The following is a 17,400-nucleotide window of genomic DNA, read 5'->3' as shown; positions in this document are numbered from 1 at the left end:
GTAAAGCCTACCATAGTCAAAATACAATGCATCCACGAGCTGCTGTCAATGCTATCCAGGTTGTTCTGATAGGATAAATTATTTCCTCAACCTACTGAATCGTATCTATGCTTATGCATTAGTGGTCTTTTTAAAAATAGAAAAGGCTCACATTTACTTTTAAAGATCCAGAATTTTGTCTCAGAGGGAAACTTAGCTTTTCTTGGGAATGCTGACTTAGAAGGCAAGTCACAAGGGCCTTTCCTCCTTCTGCTGGATGCAAAGAACCTCCCGCAAAGAGAAGGTTCTTGTTCCCAATTGCTGCTGTGTCGCTATTTAGGGGTATATGTACTTTGGATTTCAATGTGCCAAATCTTAAAAACCAATAAAGACAAGCTTTTTTTTTTTTTCTTTTAACCCTGGGTTTTGGGGCGGGGCACAGAGCTACTCGTTGAGCTTCAGGTGATCTAGTTGTTTCTAGATACTTAGACACTTTTCTTTTTCAGTTCCCCAGATATGTCAAGCTTAGTAAAAACCAAGAGAACATTCCATATGTGCTGTAGCCTTCCTCTCCTTTGCGACTGCTGCTTCCGCATAGCTTCCTAGGTTGTGTCTGAATCTGTATCTAATTTTACTAGTAAGGATTCTAGAACACTTTTAAATATAAAGATCACTAGTAACAGAATAGCATTCTCATTAAGGAAATTTTTCTTCTCTTGTTTTACCTTTAAGGCAATATCATGTTCTCTCTAAAGAAATGTCTTTGTTGGGGGGGGGTGGTAATTGATGACTCCAACCTTCATTTTTTCCTAATCAGGGGGGAAAAACACACAAAAGTGAAATTAAGTTTCCAGTAACTTTATTTCCTTCTCAATCCTAGTATCCAAGGAGTTAACCAGAGATCTTAATCCATTTCCACTCTAATTGGGAAGGGGGAAGGATTTGGAAATCATTTCAGGAACCAAATGAAAATTGCTAGCCTCTATGTGCCTGAGGCAAAAGAGAAGAAATGAAATCTCCTGTGGGCTTGGTTAGTGAGGGGGAAGAAATCTACATCTTGCACTTTGCTCGATGTCTTCGTTGCATTTGCCCCTGTTAAATCATGATCTCCAGAGCAGTGTGGCACTGGAGAGAAAGGGTCTGCCCAGGTGGCTTAGACAGGATCCCCCAGGAAGTCTGGACAGTGTTTGTCCTTCATTCAGCTCACCCTGGAGCTGGCTCTCTTTGACAACTCAGCCCCATGTGTGCAGACAAAAAGTGGGGCCCCTACTGGCATGTTTGCTGAAGTTTTCTTCTTTCCTCCTTAGAAGCTCACGTCATTACACAGTGTCCCCAGCAAAAGAGTTCTTGGCTAAACAAATCCTTTCTACTGCAGAAGTGGTAAGGAAATACATTAGATTCAGGATCTCTTTCTCTAAAACATAAGATGCTCCCTAAGTGGAGAACTTGACGATCATAGAACGTTTTAAAATTCAATGCTTTTTTAAAAACTCAAGTCCACATTTCTTTAAATACTTTCTGCATGCCCTTTTTCAAAACTTACCCTAGAATGCTGTATTAACCACTATTGCTTTGAAACTCTTCATATGCATTTGAATTGTTTAAGGTAACTAGAGAAGCAAGAAAAATGGAAGTCCTTTATGGTCACTAAACATCAGTGCACTCATTGGTCTGGAGTTCAATTAGAAATGAACTAGAGTTCATTTGGGGCTCATCTGTCATCATGATAGAGCAGCCATTTGTTCCCTTTCTCTTCATATTTTAAAAAAAAAAAAAAAAACTGTCTCTCTGCAAAAAATGTGTGGTAAAAAGTCTTCAAGTGTTGGGGCACCTGGGTGGCTCAGCCAGTTAAGCATCTGACTCCTGATTTCAGCTGAGGTCATGATCTCAGGGTTGTGAGATCCAGTCCTGAGTCAGCTCTGAGCTAGGTGTGGAGACTGCTTAAGATTCTTGCTCTCCCCTCCCCCTCCCCCTGATCTCTTTCTTTCTCTCTCTCTCTAAAAAAAAAAAAGGGAAAAAATCTTCAAGGGATGTTTGGATGCATAATCATTTTTAATAATCTTTGGATGATCTCTGCATATTGTTTTCATTGTATATACATACAAGTATAACTTGGAAATTAGCTCACAGATGTTTATTATTCAGATGTTTTTGTTTAATTTTGTTAAAAATCATTTTTGCCCTGCACTGTTAGTGGAAATGCAAGCTGGCGCAGTCACTCTGGAAAACAGTATGGAGATTCCTGAAAAAGTTGAAAATAGAGCTACCTTATGACCCAGCAATTGCACTACTGGGTATTTACCCTAAAGATACAAATGCAGTGATCCAAAGGGGCACGTGCACCTGAATGTTTATAGCAGCAATGTCCACAATAGCCCAACTATGGAAAGAAGCTAGATGTCCATCAACAGATGCATGGATAAAGAAGATGTGATATCTATCTATCTATACACACACACACACACATATATATACATAATGGAATACTATGCAGCCATCAAAAAACCCAAAATCTTGCCATTTGCAATGACATGAATGGAACTAGAGGCTATTATGATAAGCAAAATAAGTCAATCAGAGAAAGACAATTATCATATGATCTCTCTGATATGAGAAATTCAAGAAGCAGGGCAGGGGAGTCATGGGGGAAGGGAGGAAAAAATGAAACAAGATGGGACTGGGGACAGAGACAAACTGTAAGAGACTCTTGATCTCGGGAAACAAACTGAGGATTGCTAGGTGGATGGAGGGGATAAGGAGGGGATAATAAATAAATATAATTAATTAATTAATTAATTAATATTTTTAAATTATTTTTGCTCTTCCCTTCTACCTTTAAGGAACAGGTGATCTCTATAGAATTGGTACCATGTATTCATTCAAAAAAAAATGTAGCAAAATTTGTTTTGATTTTTTTTGAAAAATAGATTTAAAACAGCATTTTCCAAGGAAGCACAAAACAATCATATCAAAAAGTTTAAACCTTACCTAGCCACTTTTTGATTGAGAAATAAACAATGATGTGTCATAGCAAATCTCCACAAAAGTTTTTAATATCCCTTACCATCATGTGTATGGTACACTATTCATAAAAATGTGAGTATTACAAGAACATAATAATATAATATTAATGTAATCTGAAAATATGTAACCAACCATTGCAATGCAGACCTTAGAATTTTTATCTGTATTACAGACAGAAAATGTAATTATGTAATTAGAGAATAGAATGATCTCTTCTAGTATTTCTTTTTTTAAAACTGTTTTTTATTTCATACTACAACTGAAATTTTCAGGCTCTTGTGGAGCATGGTAATTCCATGGCCCCACAGCAAAGCAGAGCATGACAGTCTTAACCCACTGTTTCATGTACAATTTTGTTTTTCTAAATCTACAGAGAGCAGGATTAACGTGAGAGGATCTGCCTTCTTATCAGAGTGTGGAGAACACTCTAAGACCAACATCTGGCAATTTATTACTTAATTGATCAATATAGATTTCTCAGCAATTCCTCATAGACCTTCACTTCTTACTCCCTCTTGATTCTTAAGCAGATTCCCCTGTGGGCAACAGACGGTTGATTCACACCCAAGATTTATCTCAAGCTTCTAGGGCCCCTCTCTAATGATTTCTGCTACAATCATGGGAAATTTCTCTACCGTCTGAGGGGGGTGCCACAGAGAGGACAACTGTGTTAAGTTGATTCTGGGTTCCCCTTTTGCCTCCTTCCCCACCCCACTCAAAATCCAAGTTCACTCCAGCACTGTGCTGATGTAGGTCAGCGCCCAGCTAGGTCAATTTCTCACAACTCCAAGTGGCATTTATGCATAAATGTTCATGGTTCTAATCATCTTGTAGGCAAGAAAACTGAGGCTGGGCTGAGGTAGGTATCTAAGCGGCCCTGGGCCATCTGGTTGGTAGCACACTGAAGCCTCCTTCGAGGTGCGCCTCTACTGCTGAGACATAAGTTGGGTGCTCCTGAATCAGACGGACCGGGGTTATGTTGGTTGCATGAACCGTGCCACCACTCATTCAATCATGCCACCAACAACTTCAAAACGTAACGTCTGCTGTTGGGAGGGAAGTGAATCATCCCATCATTTGAAGATACATATATTATATATATATATACTTGGCTGCCCCGTTACACACCATGGTCTACATTTGATGTCATGGTGTCCCCCTCACTGCTCTATCAGCTCACAAGGGATCATTGCGCTCATTTTATCAAACTGACCTACACTTCCTCCCCAGCCCTCCTTCCTATGTCTAACAGTTCAGGAACTGGTTAAATGGACCTACCTTGTTATTTTTAAACATACATGTTGCATAGGGGAAAAACAATCATACCTTCCTATTTCATTATAGGAGAGGAAAGGTAAATCATAAACACAAGGAATAAAATACACTGCTTCCCTGGGGGAGGAGATTTCACTGTGGAATGACACAGGGACGAGGCACGAGGCTCCTGTGCGTTCTTTCCCACATTCATTCATCGACTTTTTACTCACCTTTAGTAAAATGGTGCGTTGTTTCTCATCCATGGGGTCAGGAGTGGTTTTAAAGATATTAACTGAATTTTAGCCTACAGTAAAGGAGATTCAGAAGTTAGAGCTGTTTTATAGACTCAAAGCTTCTATCATCTTCTGGAAAGGTTTTCTGCTGTAAGGTTCCCCAGTGAGGGGACTCAGAACCATGGGAAAGCATATCAACTCACCTCCCTGTTGTGTAGATTCTGAGATGCTTCTCAATGCTTGGATGCTTCCCACAGTGCTGGGATAAAAGAGTATCATTCAAAGAGGAGACCAGTTTCATGCACAGCGAGTGGTTTTTCAACCTCTCCCTGAAAACCACCTTCTGCCTATGGCTAATGAGCCAAAAAAAAGTGTGGAGAAGATCCACATCCCTTCTCAGTCTCCACACATCAGCCTCTTGACCTCTGTGCTCAACCCACAAGACCTAGGGGTGGAACCCAGGTATGTTTGCCCTAAAGAGGTGCTTGGACCTTCAGAGGTTCCCAGCAGCCCCCGAGGATCCATGCAAGGAGGTAGAACCAGTGGTTTCTGTAACAGATCTGGCCCCGTATCTTCTCCTTTGTTGTTTTTTTCTGAGCACTGGAGGACAGAGAGGAGGATTCACTCCATAACTTAGACTAACAGCTGCCTCACCAGTTTGAACTATTAGTATACTTTTAACTGGAAGTCATCAGCAAATTGACATTGAGTGTTACTTTGAAAAAAAAATGCTCTTTCAAAATAAACCTGTTTATAGGAAATGCTATTGGAGGATGAGTATCATTTAGCCACTTCGCAATTCTATTTTTAGAATCATGGTTTATTAAAAATAGAATGTCTTGTTCTAATCTATGTTGCTTATACGAAATTCATAGAAAACCAATTTTGCTGTAAAGGAAAGAGGCAAGAGATGCTTCAGTAATCGTCTTCCAGAGCTCATGGAAGCCCGAGCACTATTGTGTAGGCTGAGCCATCAGTGGCTGGTAGACATTAAGTGCACGTCAACAATGCGTGAGGTTGATCTGTGGTTCCTCCGTGGCTATGAAGCTACAGCAGTGGTGTTGACCACGGCTTTTGCAGTTCAGTTGTAGTCTCTGTGTGTCCTTCTACTTCTTTGTCAATCAAGTGATACTGTAAAATGAATTCTGGACTTTGCTTCAGGACAGCCCAGAAAGAACGTATGCATCAGGAAAGATGCATTACTTAATGGCCTTCCCTGATAGCAGGGGTAAAAACAGGGTTCACATGAACTCTGGCCCAATAGTAGCAAAATTGCTATGCAGAGGGAATTTTTGTCTTGAGGGGTCACTCTAGAATTGCGCCATCCAAAACAGTAGCCACTGGCCACAGCCGACTCTCGAGGGCTTGAAACGTGGCCAGACTGAATTGAGAAGTGCTATCATTATAGAATGCACGTAGGACTTGGAAGGCTTAGCAAGAAAGAAAGGAGAGAAGGAGCGAAGGAAGGAAGAAAGGGAGGAAGGAAGGAAGTGTCATTGATTTTTATATTGATTCCATGTTGAAATAAAAATGTTTGAGATATACTGAGTGAAATAAAACATAGTATTAAAATTAGTTTCACCCATTGCTCTTTACTTTTTTAATGTGGCTCCTAGAAAATTTTAAATTTTAAATTTATAGATGCCCCACATCATATTTCTATTGGGTAGTGCTGTTCCGGAATGAGAAAGACCACCCACATAGTTGGAATGAAACTTGTCAGGACCCAGTAAAGAAATTGACTAGTGATAGGATAACGATAGGAACTCTCTTGCAACCTGGTTTTGGTGGCTGGTCACAGCTGGGCGCTCCAGAGGCGAGCTGCATGGGTTGAAATTGGGCCAATCACTAAATCTCTGTTTCTTCATAGTAAAGTGAAGGGAAGAAGGATGGACCATTTGTTTCCAGAGGGTTGACGGGACATGTACCTGTAAAGCTTTCGGTGTCAGGTCTGTTAGAGGATGCACTGATAAAAGGAGATTCTATTATCACAGTTGTCTTAGTTGTGACATATCTTAGTTGTGTCTTAGTTGGCTCAGCCTGCTCTCACAAAATCCCCTCAATGGGGTGGCATCAGCAATGGAAATTTATTTCTCACCGTTCTGGGGCTGGATGTCCAAGGTTAGGGTGCCCCGCAGGGCCACACTGTGGTGAGAGCTGTCTTCCTGGCCTGCAGATGGCTGACTTCTCACTGTGTGCCCCCAGGAAGGGGAGAGAGAGGAGAGAGAAAGCTCTCAGCCCTCTTCTGGTAAGAGCACTAATCCCATCATGAGAACCCCGCCTTTGTGACTTCATCTAAACCTAATTACCACCCAAAGTCCACACCTAATACCATCACATTGCAGGTTAGAGTTTCACCATATGAATAGGGGTGGAGGAGGGGGACATAAACATTCAGTCCATAACAATAGTTTGAAAAGCCAGATCAGAAATAGCTCTGATGTCAGTTTGCATTTGGCAATGTTGTTTAAGGAAACTTTTGGGACAGTGCAGGTTCTTGGGTGCTCCTGTGTGCTGGACACAATGTTTGCTGGATATGGAGCAGGTGCTCTTGCCTTTTCTGAGAACGGGTTGAGAACTTGCTGGAGAGGTGGGATCTCAGGTCCCACCTAAACTTGTTGAATCATAATCTGCACTTAACCAGATCTCCAGAGGTTTCCAAAACACATTCGGTTTATGCCGATACTACTAGAGATTCAAGAAGGAGGAAGCAACCTCATCAGCAAGATGTTCAAAATCTAGTGGTTATGTGTTGGCATGGGGGTGAGGGTGAAGCAGAAGACAGTAAGACAATTATACATTTGACATTAAGGGAGCCCAATCAAAGATATCTTTGCTCCCCAGTGATCCAGAACCAACTATGGGACAGACAAAGGAGTCAGGAAGTCAGGGATTAAGATACCAGCTTTCTCACCAAGGATTTTGGGAGCCCATGGCTCAGAACGTGGCTTCTTGCCACAGAACCACAGAAATAGAGACTTCGTCATTAGCACACAGGCAGTGCTTCCCCCAAAACAAAAAGGGGAGGGGAAAAGCATGCTCAGAGTACTAATTTTCTATTGCTGCCACACTACCAAATTACCACAAATTTAGCAGTTTACACCACACCCACTTATTAGCTCATAGCTCTGTGGGTCAGAAGTCCAGCTGGGCCCCAGGGAGTTCCCAGCTCAGACACAAGGCCACAAACCAAGGTGTTGGCCAGGCTGAGCTCTTATCTGGAGGCTTTGCGGGGGGGGGGGGGGGGGGGTGCACTTCCAGGCTTCACAGATTATTGGCAGAATGCAGTTCCTTAGGACTACAAGAGGAGGTCCTGTTTCCATGCCGGTTGTAGCCAGGGGTCACACATGGTGATTGCTCTCCATGCTTGCACGTGGCCCCGTCCCTCATCCAGTCAACAATGCATGCACATCAGATCTTTCTCTACCGCATTTCTGCCCCAGTCTGAGGAAACTCCACTTTTAAAGGTCTCATGTGATGAGATGAGGCCCCCAGATACTTGTCCTTTGGGTTGACTCCAAGTCAACTATCAGTGACATCAATCCCATCAGAAAAATTCCTTCTGCCGTGTAATATAGCCAGGGCATGACACACCATCCTATTCACAGTCTTACAGATTAAGGTGGGAAATCTTGGGGATCTATTTTAGGATTCTGCCTACTATGCCTGGCTTCCATTCCCAAAGCTACTAACCAAGCACTTTAGTCTTTTATGGTGGAGGATAAATGGGATTGTGGTAAGAGGCCAAGAAGTTTACACCATAGAATCTCACTCCACACAGAAACCAGGAATGTCATTCCACATAGAAACCTGAAATCAGGGGCGCCTGGGTGGCTCAGTGTGTTATACGCCTCTGCCTTCGGCTCAGGTCATGATGTCAGGGTCCTGGGATCCAGCCCCGCACTGGGCTCTCTGCTCAGCGGTGAGCCTGCTTCCTCCTCTCTCCCTCTCTGCCTGCCTTTCTGCCTACTTGGGATCTCTGTGTCAAATAAATAAATAAAATCTTTTAAAAAAAAAAAAAAAAGAAAAGAAAAGAAACCTGAAATCAATGCTTCCCTCTTACCCAACCCACTCCTCAATGTATTCAAATAGCTAAAACACAAAGTAAAATACAGTTCAGTGGTCATTCAGAGGACATGGAGAACATGAAGAAACATATATTTGGTTCTTGAGAGAAAATTTCGTCTGAGGCGCAGACATCACCTTCAAGATGGTGATGGAAGGTAGCCCTTAATCCTGTAGGACTGTACAGAAGAGCTGGCTCTGAAGTTGGGGTGCATTCTGTGACAGAGTTTGCAGAGCAGAGGTGTGGCAGATCAATCTGGATGTACTATATGAAATTAATAGAGGCTCCCTTGTGGGAGACCTTTGCAGACCTTTGCAGGGAAACCTGTGAAGAACCTGAACCAGAAGGATGAACAGAAAAGGAAGATAAATTATAGCAAAGTAACCAAAAAGAGGACTCAGCAGCAGATTGGATGAGCTCAAAGATAAATCCATGGATCCAACTTGGAAGCCAGGAGGAGGAGGATGCTATGAGCAAAGCAAGAAGAGCTAGTTGGGGTGGGACCTGAGGAGTCTGACCTTCGGTAAAATGCACACAGCAAATGTTAATTCTCTCACGTGTCTTCCATCTTCAACACACACACACACACACACACACACACACACACACACACACATCTCAACTTTGGGCTTTCCCTCTCTTGGCCATTCTACCTTTCTCCTCCCTCCTCCACAAAGCCCCTACCTCCCCCTCCCTACATCCATTCGCTGCCCCTCGTCCTCTGCTCCACTGAAGTCTTCTAGCAAAGGTCACCATGCCTCCCCTAGAGACAAATCCAATGTAATTGTTTCAGTCGTCATCTCCATGGCCCCTCCTTGGCCTTGGCCTTTGAGACATGCCTTTCCTCTCAAAATTCCCATGTTCTTTTGTTTTAAAGACTCTTTTCTTTCGGGGTGGGGGAGGGGTGGGCGGGAAGGTTCAGTGGGTTAAATCTCTGCTTTCTGCTCAGGTCATGATCCCAGAGCGCTGGGATCCAGCAGGGCATCAGGCTCCCCCCTGCTCAGCAGGGGGCCTGCTTCCCCCTCCCACTCTGCCCGCTTCTCTGCCTACTTGTGATCTCTCTCTCTTTCTCTGTCAAATAAATAAATAAAGACTCTATTCTCTCCTCTTTCTCCTCCTAGCTTAGTCTCCTTGGTGGTTCTTTTTCTAATCAACTCCTTAGATGTTGATGGTCTTGGACTCTGTCCATGCTCTCTTCTCCCCAGACACAGTCTCTATATGTACAATGTGAAGCCACTGTAGATCTGTGAGGACCTCTGTCCTCAATTCCTGGCTATTTTCCCCACCAGCACCCACAGCTCCATTCTGTTCATCCAAAGCCGATTCTCGTGTCTACCCCCACACCCCACCTCTTCTGGTCTTCTCTACTGCTGGTCACGGCACCCGGGCCCGAGGAGGGGAACACTCTATTCTCCCACGACCGCCCCCTCTTCCATCTCCATTGTTCCCACCCGAACAGATGTTGACAGTTCCTTGTGGGACAGCCACAGTAGCTCCCTCCCCTTCATCTCTGACCCCTCCCACTCACCCCTCCACCTCGGACAGATTTACTTCCCTCTAACATGTATTAGTCCTGCTGTTCTCCAGATTTCAAGGCTTTCATAGAAGCCATTGCCCTCACACTGAAGTGCAAATTTCTTCAGCTTCCTGTGACCTGTGTCTTGGTGAGCACACCGATCCCAGGCTCACACTCCAACTAACTATACTAACACTATCATGTGGTTCTATTTCACAAATTCACATCTTTTCCTGCTGACCCTTCCACCAGGAGCACCTTCTCCCCTCCCCCCCCCCCCCCACCTCCGCAAACCCTTCCTCCAGCCTACCTGGCCTCCAGGAGTCACATTAAGTATCACCTCTACTGTGAAGGGAGGCCTTCCCAAGCACACCAGGTGGTATGATCTTTTCTTTTTCCTGTACACCTCCCACCATCTTCCTGGAGCCCTAACAGTCCACGGACACTCGGTAACACAATCACACTCCATTCTTCTCCTCTGTCCTTTGTTACCGACTAGCCTAGTGCTCTGCCTGGCACATAGAAAGCTTTAGAGAACTGCTGCCGGAAGGCGATCAGGTGCTTCATATCTAGGAAAGTCCCAAAGATGTCATTTTGAAGGAGTAGAGGCAGGAAAGGACTAGGAAATTATTTAATATTTATTAAGAATTTAAAAGCTAGGGATGCCTGGGGGGCTCAGTGGGTTAAGCCTTCGCCTTTGGCTCAGGTCATGATCCCAGCGTCCTGGGATCGAGCCCCGCATTGGGTTCTCTGCTAAGCTGGGAGCCTGCTTCCCCCTCTCTCTCGGCCTGCCTCTCTGCCTACTTGTGATCTCTGTCAAATAAATTTAAAAAAAAAAAAATCTTTTAAAAAAAGAATTTAAAAGCTAAACGGACCTTGACTTGCTCCTCAAACTCTGTGGATGGCCAGAAATAACTTCAGACTGTGACTCTTAGACATTTGAGATTTGCAGTGTAAAGAAATTCAGGGATAGTGTCTAATGGAGATGATGAAACAGGGGAGGATCAAACTGACACACGAGATTAGAGCTTAATTTGTTAGAGCTCTACCGAGGATACCTATAAAAATACATAGCTGTGGTCAGAAAGAAACAGCTCATCATGCATTCAGACCCGTGCCTGGACATCCGTGTGCGTGCACAGGCACACATGAGCAGATTACAGTGACGTTGTCAAGTCTCCTAAACCCTCTGAGTGCGAGGTTCCTCACCGGTAAAACGGAGATGGTGATGGTGTTGTGGTAAGGAATCATGGTGTTGTTGCAGCGAGTTCTATAAAAGCATTTTGGCCATTACCTGGCACTTAGTAGCATTCAGTGAGAGGAAGGGAGAAAGAAAGAAAGGCATGAATCCATGGGAGAGAGCTGGAGGAGGGCAGGGGAGCCAAATTGAGGTCTTGCAGCCATAAACACCCAAGACATCTCCTCTCCTACAGTTCAGGTTGTAGCATCTTTAACAACTCTTTGGGCAAATGACCGCCAACCTCCACAGGTGCCACCTCACCTGCAGACCTCCCCTGCCCCTCCCCAGCTTCATGGTGTGCCCTCATGTGGCCTCAAGCCTACAGACATGGGACAAAGTAGGGCCACTTCCAACAGACAACACACACCCCTTTTAAACTTTGCTCACTTCGCCCTTGTTTTTAGGTTAAAAAAAATGTGGGTTTTTCTCGCAGAACCAGTGAAATATTAGGTGTGTAAACAAAACATTTGCTTTTCTACTTTGCTCCTTCTGTGTCTCAGCCTCTGACATGGAAAGGCTTCTTAGGGTCCCATGAAAGACTTTCCAGGGTGGTTTCTAGAGATTTTCTACTGGGTCTCTTTAATATGAATTTGGCTGCCTGGTTGGTATTACTGTTGTGGACTCTTCCCCATGCTCATTAAAAGTGAACTTACTAACTTCAGGGTACATTTGATATTTCTTACCTTATCATTCATAATTAGTGCAAATGATTTTCCTCTGCTCTATTTTTTAAAATCTGTATGGAGTTATTTTATGTATATGCAAACCACAATCTTGGTGTTTTGTTTTGTTTTGTTTTAAGGATGCTCCTTGGAGACAGTACCTATTTAATTGCTTGAATCTTTCATCATAGGGCAGTCTTGCAGAACCCCTTATTATTTTAGTTGCTCTTTTTGCTTTGGCAAAAAAATATAAGACTGAGGAGCTGTAAATCTTGTTCTCCTGCCTATTTAAACAGCGTCTGGAAATCTGAAATAATTACCTCCTTTCTTTGTTTGAAAAAAAAATTTAAGATATATTAATATTGTGGAGTAAAGTTGAAAGCTTTAGGTCTGCAATTTTTGAAATGCTCAAATCCTAAGGCTTTGAAAATGGTGTATCTTCCATGTGAATCATTCAGTGCTGAGCTCTGTCATATAGGAGGCTAACCCAGTAATTTCAAGATCAGAACAATGCATGTAGATATGGAAAGGAAAGAGAAGTAGCTTCAGATGACGTTGCTTAATGGGTTTACCTATAACTGTATATGCAGCAGCATATAGTAAGGGATTCATATATGACCATTAGCATATGATGGTTATTTTCAGTAATAACTGATATCATTATTTCAAGAATGTTATTGTTATTTCAAGAATGAGAGGTTTCAGTATAAATAATCTGCCTCCTTAGCATAGGGAAGGAGAGTAAGCAAGCAAGGAGGAAATATTTCTAAACTGTCTTATTGGAAGTAAGTTATGATAATGTTTACCTATCGGGTTTTTTTCTTTCAAAAGATGCATTCAAAATTATTTATCCTCATGGCTTTAAAAAACTTGTTACTTCTTGCAGTTCAGTTGTGTTATAATACCAATTTTCAAGGGTTTTGGCATTAAGTTAGGGTTTGGTTTTAATTTCACTTTGAATTCTGATTCACTTTTACATTCTCCAAATGGATTTCTGATATTCATATCACATTAGCATCAAATACAAAGCTTTAAAAAGGTGATTGTATGAAAGATAAAGATTCAGCATTAGGTAGCAGTGGAAAATATTTGTTAAAGTCCCCTGTAACCATGTGCAAATGTAACAGTTCATTTGTTATTTGCTGGTTACTGTTTTAAGCTATTCCTGTGCCAAAGTTGACAATATACTATAAAAATCTCCAGTGCTAAAAAGTGCGAGGGGCAATCGGCCAACAACAAAAAATTAAAATTAAAATTAAAAATAAATGACAGAAATTTAGTTTTCATACTTGCATGTATTACTATTAGAATAAAATTCATCAACTATCAATAAATTTGGTGTTTGCCGTCAGTATATTTACACAATTATTTTTATTTTCCTACTTTCTGTTCTTTCAGAATGTGTACACGGAATGAATCCATCTAGAGATGTTCACGGTATGTTGGATTCCAAATTATATTTTAAATAAAATATGCACATTCATACGTGCATATGGATTATTTTTATCTTTGTAAATCTATAAGTAACTTATGACATAAATTAGCCAAATAATTGAGGCTCTTTTTTTTTTTTTTTTTTGATTCAAAAATACTTAAAAGCTTTTTTTCGTTTTTTAAATATCAAACCATATAAAACATTCCAATGAAACTTTAAATGATACCCTCAGTACTGCAGAGTAGTTTACCACAGGTGTATTCTGCTGTTATTAAATGACTCTACATGACTCTCTGGGAAAAAAAAATAGAGCTTGGCTTCTATCTGTTATTACCTAGTTTATTACCTTTGTTACTGCAGTGGCAATGCAAAACTTTTATGAGGGTAAAATGTTTATTAAGCATACTAAATTTGAAAGAAAATTAATTTTAAAAATTTCTCAGTTTGCTACTTGGGAGCTGCAGGATTATGGTGAACAGTTCACACTTGAAGCACCACATCCTATGAAAACATTCATATGGAGGAAGGATATGGTGACAGAACGAAAAAATCTTCTCCCCCAAGTAATTAGATTCCAAAAGTAAAATAATCTCAAAGCCACATCAGAGGGTGGGGGGGAGAAGGGTGTTTAAATTCTAATGTTGAAAACTGGACCCTGTGTACAGCAGGTTATTTGCACAGAGTTAACACCTTACTCCTTTCACAAAAATATTCTCCATCCTTGTGACATTGTATCAACCGCACCAGTTTGGTCCAGAAACACTAGCCAAATACATTCTCTGGTTTTTATTTCATTGAAATGGTCCACTGAGATAGAAATAATTTTCTTCTAGAAATATGGCATTTTTAGAAATGTAATCTTAGAAATATGTTACTCACAGAGGAGAATTTTGATTTAAGAGAATGGTTGAGATTCTAATCTTATTTTTAGGCATATTTTATTTTTGAGAGGGTTTTAAAACGGCAAAAGTGTAAAATATTTAGGTATTTTCTGAGACCACTTTGTTTTATATTTACCTTAAGTTGAAGAAAAACGTCAAGGAACTGTTATTTTTCCCAATGAAATTGATATTTTTCTTCCAACTAACCAAATAGTACTTTAAAATTTCCCTGTGAAAACTTACATTTCATTCCTGTTATGAGCACTATTGGAGTTTCCCCCACGCAGCAAATTTGGAAAAATCCATCTTATAGCATCCGCCCAACACATCGCTTCGTTGTTGCTTTTTTTTTTTTTTTTTTTTTTGTATTATGACAAGAGTAAATTTTAGTATTATTCCAGGAGTGAATGTGGTAATGTTTCCTTTCCTTTCTTGGAGAGGCAAAGGAAGGGAAATTCTATATTGCCGCTAAAATGGACTCTTCTGGTGAGAAGGAACTTTTCATTTCGTATGCGATGATGAACTTTGTAAGGTCTGTAAAAAGTCTTTCAGACTAAGAGACTCCAGATACGCCTTAGCTGAGCCTCACGCTGCCCACTTTCCATTCATTTCAGTCCCTCGACAAGGAAGATTGCTGCATTTTGTTTGTTTCTTGTTTTTAAGTGTGCACCGCACGGCGCAGTTAGAGCCAGCGCAGGTCCCAGGAACCTTAAATGCGCGGCGGCCGGATTTAGAATAAATCAGCAAAAGATTTTCCTGCTCTTATCATCCTTGTCGACGTTCAAACTCGACATTTATTGGTTGATACTCAGCTGAGCAGCGCCCACAGTGCTGCCCTTGAAGGGCTAAACTTGATGCATCTATCCCCGTACCTCTTTTAGGGGCAGGAACTTGACCCCGCCAGGGAGACCGCCGCAGAGAGTCCGACCCGCAGCCCCTCGCAGGGTTTAGGGTTTCAAACCGCCCAAGCCCCAGAGGACCCTTTTTCTCTGACCTTTCCGCAGGGCGAATTACCCCAGTCCGCTATATCCCCCAAATCAGAGCCCGTTTTCGCTTCTGCCAAATTTTTGTGCACCCTCTAGGTCTGCGGAGGTCCCGGGGGATGCACTGTGGAGGCGGTCCCCAGGAGCGCTCGGTGCGCTCTTATAGCGATGTATCTGAGCCGCGGTAAAGGGGTTTAAGTTGCCCCAACTCGTCCCTAGGGCCGGCAGCGTCCGAGCCCGGTCGGGGGCCGGCAGACAAGGAGACTTGGCCACTGCGCAATAGTTGGAATCGCTGCGCCAAGGTGGAGAAGGGACTTTTGTGGGTCTTTACTCCTGAAATTCGGCTTCTTCAAAATCATTTTTAAGGAAAAAATAAAAAGCAGTTTTCGGAGACCCCAGACCCATGAAAACAAACAAAATGCAGCAAGTTGCTGGTTGTTCTCAGGAGTGTCCCGGGTGTCCGGGAGAGGAGGGAGGGGACGGCCCACCTGGGGAGAAGCTCGGGAGGGCAGGAGGGAGCCGAGGCCTCGGGCTGGGGGACGGTGCCGCGGACGCCAGGAGCACCGACGGTGGCGAGCTGGCCGACCGCGCAGTGCGTGCATAGGGGTTTCGGGAAAAGACTCTGATGCGGGCGGGTCAGGACAGCGCAGAACCCGGCGGAAGGGTTCCTGCGCCACCAGCTCCGCCGCCCGGGATAGTAGGGGCGGGAAGCAGCCGATTCCAGTCGTTTCTCCCCAAACTGGTGTTGCTGCTAGAGCGACCCACAGGCCAGGGGGAGGGCGGCAGAGTCCCGCGCCATCGGGGGCGTTCCCGGGCGCCCGGAGCGGCAGCGAGGACGGCTGCTGCCCCCTGGCGTCCGCCCCGAGCCCGCGGCCCGCAGGGCCTCCTACGGGACCGGCGCCAGCCTCCCGGCGGCTCCGCGCAGCCCTTGCGGCCTCTCTAGTCCTGGGGCAAGGGAAGCAGCCTGGGCGCCCGGGAAGGGCCTACCCGGCAGGCCCGCCCTGACCGACGCATCCGTTAGGCCCCAGCCGCAGAGCCCAAGAAGAATTCGGCGCGACGGCGGCCCCAACACCCTAGCCGCGCGTTCGCAGTGGGGAAGGAGGCGGCGGGCGGGAGGGGCCCCCGCGGGGGGGGGGGGGCGGCGCGGGAGGGGATCCCCCACACCCTCGGGAGTTGAAGTGGATGTCTCCGTGTTGAGGGTGGGTGAGAGCCCGCCCTCCCCCGGGTGATGAGGACCCCACGGCGGTGGTGGGGGCGGAGTGGGTCCCCGGGGAGCTAGGGAGCCCCTCGGCAGGCGGGGGTGGGGGGGGGGGGGGGGGGGCGGGCCCCGCGCGCGGGGGGGGGGGGCGGGGGAGCGCCGCGGAAGGGCCCCCGGCGCCGGGGGGGGGCTCTTCTAAGCTCCGCGAAAATGCCCCCGGCGCCGCGGGGACCGACGCTGGGGAAGTTCCCGCCCGCGCGCAAAGCCAGGGTGGGTTCAGCACCCCCGGCCGCTCGGGCGCGCGGGGGCGGGGACAGGAGCCAGAGCCGTTTCCGGGGAGCCGGAGGTGGGTGCAGGGCTCGGGCGACCTGGGCCCAGCGGTGGGCTTTCAGTGCCGCCTGCGGGGGAGCCCACGCTCCCAGAACAGGGAAACAGCCCAGCGGATGCTTTCAACTTTCCCGGAGCTTGTTCTTTGGGGTCTTTTCTGATCCCGACACTCCTTTGCTCGCCGCGAAGCACACTCAGACTGAGTGGGGCGCGCTGCATAATTAAGCCGCAGCCCAGACGCGGTGAAAACACCAATTAAAGAAAACAAACCCAGAGAGAAAACTAAAAACACAAAACCATGTTGTGGAGACCGAGGACCGTCTGGCCTCACTAAATGAATCAGCGCCACTTCTCTACTGCTGCCCACCCGGCTCTGGTGCCGCGCGGAGCCGCTCTGCGGCCCGGCCCTCGGCCCTCCGGCCCCCTCGCGGCCGAATCCCACCCACGAAGAGGAAGCAGAGGCTCGGCCGTGGGTGGCCGCGCAGGGCCTGGGGCCGCCCCGGGGCTCCGGCGCCGGTCCCGGGAGCCTCTCGGCGGCCGCTGCATCTCCAGGGAGCGAGGGGCGCCTCCGTCCGGCTGGGCTCCGGCCCCGGGGCCGT

The 17,400-nt window shown here is 45.1% G+C and overlaps 1 protein-coding gene across 4 annotated transcripts in view; it reads left to right on the top strand.

Annotated features, from left to right (window-relative positions):
- RUNX1 (RUNX family transcription factor 1) overlaps window positions 1–17,400 on the top strand; it is a 244,161-nt gene that overhangs the window by 138,072 nt on the left and 88,689 nt on the right. For 3 of the 4 annotated variants that reach the window (XM_059392312.1, XM_059392308.1, XM_059392309.1), the window contains exon 3: window positions 13,376–13,414. The exons of the other annotated variant lie outside the window; for it this stretch is intronic. In XM_059392312.1, coding sequence (XP_059248295.1) covers window positions 13,376–13,414 — 39 coding nt within the window. The remainder of the gene's footprint in view (window positions 1–13,375; window positions 13,415–17,400) is intronic. 4 annotated transcript variants of the gene reach the window in all.

The sequence above is a fragment of the Mustela nigripes genome, chromosome 2 (genome assembly GCF_022355385.1).
Source record: "Mustela nigripes isolate SB6536 chromosome 2, MUSNIG.SB6536, whole genome shotgun sequence".
In the NCBI taxonomy this organism is placed as follows: Eukaryota; Metazoa; Chordata; class Mammalia; order Carnivora; family Mustelidae; genus Mustela; species Mustela nigripes.
This window is presented reverse-complemented; position numbering and strand designations above follow the sequence as displayed.